Source organism: Apostichopus japonicus, chromosome 8 (genome assembly GCF_037975245.1).
Source record: "Apostichopus japonicus isolate 1M-3 chromosome 8, ASM3797524v1, whole genome shotgun sequence".
Taxonomy (NCBI): Eukaryota; Metazoa; Echinodermata; class Holothuroidea; order Aspidochirotida; family Stichopodidae; genus Apostichopus; species Apostichopus japonicus.
Window position 1 is genome coordinate 18,326,819 of NC_092568.1, and position 6,947 is coordinate 18,333,765.

A 6,947-nucleotide genomic window follows, 5' to 3' on the forward strand; every position below is an offset into this window, starting at 1 on the left:
GGACAACAGATAAAAATTAGATACACTATTGACAACAGTAGGTACAGTAGGCTAGGTCCTTGTCCGTAACGTTATGAAGAACTGTGCATGAAAAGTTCATACCATGCGTTGTATTCGTTATAAGCCAGTTGCGCGAACTTAATGCAGTATACAGTAGGTCGACAGTACACTGTACCAGTTCCAAAACTAACACTGTCACCGACCAACGATTACACGACGTGCTCTGTGGACATTCAAGAGTGCTGCCCTCACTTCAGTTATGATTGCGCAATGAAACAAGATGGACCCCTCCATCAGAAAGATATGGAACTCCGCGAAACGAAGCTCATTCCTGAAATATGGCTTTCCAATGCTTGTAAGATATCTAAAACTAAAATTTTAAATGCTTTAGTAATTTTGATCAAAAAAAAATGTTAATATTTAACCGTTTATGGAATGATTTGTCAAGCCACAGTAAAAAATATACGAGCCTAGGTTAGGCCTAGGCTATTTACATACTGTACAGTTACACTTACTTACACTAGTAAGTTACAGTATTACTACTACTATATTAACCTAGTGTAAAGCCCCAACCAGGGTCTACAGTATTTAAAGGCATTGAAGACTCGCCCCAAACGGCGTGCGGCCATCTGAAAAAGTTAACTTTCTGTTGCTTGCAAGTGACGTTTTGTTCGTGTCGCTAAAAAATGCAGACAGTACCGTAATGAAACGTGATACCTTGTTATCTTTAGCTGGACCTGAGATGTCCATCGCTGTATAGTTTGTACACTGTGCTGTGGGTATTAACCGCAGCTGTATGTACTGACTGTAGACTAGTGTCTAATTAACGATGGTAGCAAGCTGTGTGTGTGTGTTTTTTTTTGGGCTCGATGGTGGTGTCTAACACTTCTCTTACACCTCATTCGAAACTAGGTCAGATTACCAGCATTAGATTGCTTTTTGCGCAAGTCTTCACACCCTTTAAGCCACATGTATTGTTAAATTCGGCAGCTCTGTGTATTACATAAGCCTAAAGTAGACCAAGCTGAATATTATTTATAATTGTGTTACTTAATTTCATGAATGTATTTTCACATTGATTGGACTTTGTCTTTGTGCAAATTGACACATCCGTTGATCATGACATTTCATATATGTAGAACATATAAAAAGCTAACAAATGAACATTGCCAGGTGTAAAAGGTACTCTATAACTTCAATCTTTCATGTGAGATTTCCTTCATATTTTGAGTTGTTCATAGAGAAGGTACAAAGATTTACTATGATCATTAAAAGTTCAAGAAAACTAATATCAAATTGAAATGTTAAATGTGCCTTGTCTAGAATTTGTGTGCACAATTTCCTGTAAGGTTCAATCAAATAACATTCTAAGCTAAATTTATACTTATGACCAGTTTTTAAAGTGAAGATTGAAACAAGAAGGAAAGGAACCTAATACATTTTCTCTAACTGGTTATTAATGTTCCGATAAAAATATTTAAAAGACAGTTGTAGCAATTTTGTTGAATGACAGACACCTCTAGATAACCTGCCAGAACTCTGTTTGTTTACTTCTGATCTAGATTTTAATAGTCGGCGGATCATTTGGACTTAAAGAGTTCAGAACTCTTCGATATGATATAATCGACAAAAGGAGAAAAGTGAGTAACATTTTTGTAACAGTTTTGTGGTTTTATTTCACATATTGCATCAGCCTTGGGTAAAATATATCTAAGTAGCGTTGTTTCCATAGAGTTTAATGATACTCTAGTGCACTATGCAAAAGTGTTAGCTCATGAAATTATTACATGATCTTAAAACAAATTACATCTAAGTACTATACAGCAAAATAATGCTGATTTTGAATTGCTTGTCTTAGATGGAATGTTCCACCAATGTTACAAAAAATATGAAAGCTGCAGCTGTTTCACTGACTTTATGACTGGTTATGATGAGATTGTAGTACTATCAAAATCAATGCAGAAAGCTGCTGTAAGCAAAATGTTGAAGGCTAGCTTTCTTGGTTTAAATCTTTGATTTTAGGATACTGTGGTTGTCCTCTGCTCCAAAGTTACATTTTTGATGAATCCTTTATCCTTCAAAGCCATTCATATCCTCAACTATGTCAGAATAAACCATAGCTTGATTTTTGTAAATAATTTTTCTTACTTCTTTAGTTTGCTGTTGGTTTTAGTCTCAGATGCAAACTTCCCTTGAATATATAATAAAATGCTAGACTGAAATGGCAACAAGATATAACTCACTTGCTGTTGGAGCATTTTTTACTTGCAAATTTCTGTGCATACCGTATCATGTAGATGAGTTGGATGTGTTCATCACCTGTGGATTGGTATTGTATTAAAATAGTTCTGTGTACACTTTGTGTAACCATCTCTGTTTTAATTCCCCCCATTTAACAATCCTTTTACTTTGTTTTTTTGTTTTTTGTTTGATGACCACTTCTCATTGATATTAACTACTGAAAGGTTGACCCAGAAACTGAAGCGGAACATAATCCAAGACGAAAAACAGAGAAAGTTTCCATAGAATCTGAGTATCAGGTAATTAAAGTGAAGATACTCTTTAAACACTTTATGAATGCATTTAACAGTATGATTAAGTTGTGATTGAGAAAATGAATGAAGAAAAAAACATTCTGAATGAAAAAACAAGTTACATGTAAATTTATAGCAAATATCATATTGTTAATGTGAACCTTATACGATAGGATTCTGATCACCTATGTTGATCTTCAGATTCGAGTAAAAAACCCCTACGGACTACATGCTTGTCAAAATTAGGTTTGCAGTTTTGTTTTTGGAAGTTGATAATAGTTGGTCAAAACTTTCGTCAATAGATTTTAACCTGATGAAACTCCTTATTGATTCAACTCATGTATTCTGATATGACCTTGTAATCTTATTCTTAGAAATCACCTGGTTTCAGGGAATCATTTAGTGTTGAAATTTTGTGTCAAATTTTGAAGGCTTTTGAATTTAGTCACCTATAAAAAAAATTATAAAAAAAATCTGTATCGAAAAGTGCTATACGTCTTTGGATTTGTATATCATTTGGATGATTTCGCATCTCATTTTGGAATGCAATACTGGATAAATTATGCCCTGGGTTAACTAGCCCAAATTTGTTCAATTGTCAACAGAAACTCCAAGGGCAGAATTTAGACGACTGGCGTAATATCCGTGGGCCAAGACCGTGGGAGAATTCCAAGGAATTCCAGGAAATACTTCGTCAACACAAAGAGGAAGATCAACGCAGAGCAGAAAAGGTGTGGAAGAAACCCGCCTCGTGACTGCGTAACATCGAACATTCATCGACGAGGTCGAGGTGAGACCTGCCTCGTCAGCCTGGGTCGGCGACCAGAGCAGAGATGTGAAAGTAAACTGCCATCATGTTGTGTGGTGGTGTTCATCTTTCTGATGATGTATTTCAGTGATTGATAGAGGATACCGTTTTAGGATCGATAAATATGACGGATCAAGTTCTTTTTTACCTTTTCCGGAATACTGGCGATGGAGAAAGGAAGGGAGATGTCAGAGTTGTAAAGAGTCAATTCATGTTAAGGTCTATAGTCGAATTATAACCAGTGATTACCTGGACTTGAATCGAGTCAGATGTCGATGAATGCTTCAATATATTGTCTGTGTGGAGCAGAGCTTCATCGACTCATTTGGACAGTTCACTTAAGAAACTGAATGACGAGAGTCTTGATTCATTACAACACTCAGGGCAAATTATTCAAGGATTTTTTGCTGGTCGTCCGTAGGACGACCAGGTCTTCCTCTTTGGTTGCCTGAACAGCAAATTTGGTTGTCTGCAAAAAAAAAAAAAAAGGAGCAAAACAACCAAAAATTATTATTTATGTGCAATCCATGAGAGATGTGTTTGTTTGGTGTAAATAAAACACCAGCTTTGGGGCCAGTAATACTCCCCTTCAGGTGGATGGTAGGCCTTCCACGATTTTCTGTTTTATTTGAGTATTTCCAAAGTGATTGAGGGTGACGCCAATTTATCAATTTGTGGTTTGTGCTTAGTTGCAACGCAATCTTAATTTGATGTAAGCTATAAGTTGTACAACCTCCAAGCTGAGTTTGGTCGGCCAAAGAGAAATTTGGTCCACTCAGATGTCTATTAAAGATTTGCCCTGACACTGGTGCGTGCATCTACTTTATCTAGACTTTTAATGGTGTAAAAGTGGCAGTTTCATAGAAACTGGTGAATTTAAGTTTGCTATTTGGGAGAATATTGAGAAAACCTACTATATTTCATATTTTTCGTAGGTACCACATGGCTGAATCAACCCTGTTTAGTGCACATGTCATTATTAGCCAGTCAGTCCCTTTGAAAACAAAATAAATTTATTGGAAATGTGGAAGTAAAACACTTACTCCCTCATGATCCAGATAACATTTTTGTCAAATGACTTTCAAGAAAAGAGTAAATGAATGTTGGATTGATATCCATTGGTGACTGATTGCTGACATATAGTTATAGGCACTTTGCCTTAAAGGCATTGAAGACTCGCCCCAAACAGTGTGCTGCCATCTTTAAAAAGTTAACTTTCCGTTGCCTGCAAGGGAAGTTTTCCTTTGTCGCTACAAATGCAGATAGTAATGAAACGTGATACCTTGTTATCTTTAGCTGGACCTGAGATGTCCATCCCTGTATCGTTTGTACACTGTGCTGTGGGTATTGATCGCAACTGTATGTACTGACTGTACACTAGTGTCTCATTACAGACGGTAGCAAGCTGTGTGTGTATTTTCTGGGATCGATGGTGGTGTCTAACACTTCTGTTACACCTCATTCGAAACTAGGTCAGATTACCGGCATTAGACATTGTTTTTGCGCGAGTATTCACACCCTTTAAAGACAATTAATAGGGCATAAATAGCACAAGGGATATGAAGTAATCAATTTAGGCCACAATTTAGGCCACAACTTTTTACCGTACTTCAAAACAGAAATATGCATTACCTAGGGTGCTGTCATCACTTTTTTTTTTAGGTTTGATTTGATATTTACAATAAACTAATAAATCTTCATGAGGTCTTCGTAATATTTATCGTATATTCGTGATTGAACCAAGAGAAAAGTGGTCAGCAAGAGCAGGGGGTTGTGGGGGAGGTTGGTGGGGGGGGAGGTAGCAACGATTTAAATTCCAGGGTATAAATGTTTGATCCTTGATGAAGATGAAGCAGAAAAAATAGAAACAGAAAAGATTGTTTTTTAAATTGTGAGAATGACTCAAATATAAAGAGTCGTGAGCCCAGTTACATCTTTTGATTGATCGATTGACTGGTTTATTGATTTATTTATGTGCATCCATTCCTCCTGTTTCCCTTTTCTGGTGCAAGGTATGACCATATTAATCGAGACAATCAGTTTTCTTTGTATGCTGCGGCTAGCCAACTGTTGGATGCACCTAACGGGAATACATTCGTAAACGATGATGGGACGGAATACTTTTTTTGCTCCCTTCCCTTTACCCTTTATAAAGTCGATATCAACCTCATCGAGTCATCTCCCCCATCTGAAAAAGTGCCAAACAACACCGCGGGAATAATTTTCTTTAAGTTTAGATGTGGTACTTCAAAAAGCTCCACATATGTGTGACCTTGGACTTTAAAGAGCAACATGAATGTGGCAATTGAGCAACTTTAGTCCGCCGCGATAGGCCTTCAAAGAGCAACGTTGGGAATTTGTTTACCAGTGATTAAAGAGGCTTGATTACACGTGACGAAAAACGTTGGCTCTCGACAGTTGGTTAATTTTTGATAAGCGTACTACTTTGACTTCGCGTCTTCGTTGTCCAGATGAACATATAGTCACGGCACCTCACGAGATTCACAGGCCTGAAGAGAGGTTGCCAGGAGGTACAGCCATGGGCAAGGGGTCAATTTAGGGCTTTGGGATTGATGCAGAGGTGGGTTGGCCGGGACCGTCCGGGGAGGTATATGTGGGATTAAGAACAGAGTATCTCATTTTTGATTCCTTGCCGAAGGCCGAAAGGAATCTATGCGATGGTGATGGCGTGTGTGTGTGTGTGTGTATGTGTGTATGTGACGCTTTGCTTGTAAACACGGTATCTCAAGAAGTTAAAGTTGGATGAACTTCAAACTTGGTATGTGGGTAGCCCTTGGTAAGTAGATGATCCCTATTGTTTTTCATGGAGGTCAAAGGTCATTTGAGGTCAACAGAGGTCAAAGTCTGAAAACCTTGTAAGCACAATATCCCAGGGAGAAAAAGTTTTTGGAAGTTCAAACTTAGTATGTGGGTAGCCCTTAGTGAGTAGATGGTCTCTATCTTTTTTCATGGAGGTCAAGGGTCATTTGAGAGGTCACCAGAGGTCATAGGCGGAAAAAATTGTAAACACGGTATCTCAAGAAGTACAAGATGCTTCAACTTGAAAATTAGATTGTGGATTGACCTAGGATAGCAGATGATCCCAACTCTTTTTCATGGAGGTCAAAGGTCATTTGGGGTCACCAGAGGTCAAAAGTTAAAAAACTTGTAAACACGATATCTCAAGACGTAAATGATGCATGAACTTTAAACTTAGTGTGTTGATAGCCCTTGGTGAGCAGGTAATCCCTATGGTTTTCCATGGGAGCCAAAGGTCATTTGAGGTCACCAGAGGTCAAAATCTGAAAACCATGTAAACACGATATCTCAAATAGTAAAGTTGACTTGAGCTTTAAACATAGTATGTTGGTAACTCTTAGTGATTAGATGATCCCTGTTATTTTTCATGGAGGTCAAAGGTCATTTGGGGTCACCATAGGTCAAAGGCTGAAAACAAACTCCCATTGACAGGGTCCGACATGTTTTTTTTTATAAATATGCTCATTTTAGGAGATACAAGGCAAAGAAACAAATGTTTGTCAATATTTTAATATATGATAGAGCTCTGTGTGCTCTATAGACGAAACTAACTCCCACTTCGATCG

At 37.7% G+C, this 6,947-nt stretch overlaps 1 protein-coding gene across 1 annotated transcript; it reads left to right on the plus strand.

Annotated features, from left to right (window-relative positions):
• The first annotated feature begins 221 nt into the window (after window positions 1-221).
• On the plus strand, window positions 222-4,221 carry LOC139970853 (cytochrome c oxidase assembly protein COX16 homolog, mitochondrial-like). The gene is made up of 4 exons (XM_071976894.1): window positions 222-355; window positions 1,563-1,640; window positions 2,466-2,540; window positions 3,140-4,221. Exons 1-4 carry the CDS (start codon window positions 281-283, stop codon window positions 3,287-3,289), a joined length of 378 nt encoding a protein of 125 aa, XP_071832995.1. The 5' UTR covers window positions 222-280; the 3' UTR covers window positions 3,290-4,221.
• Window positions 4,222-6,947: the final 2,726 nt, after the last annotated feature.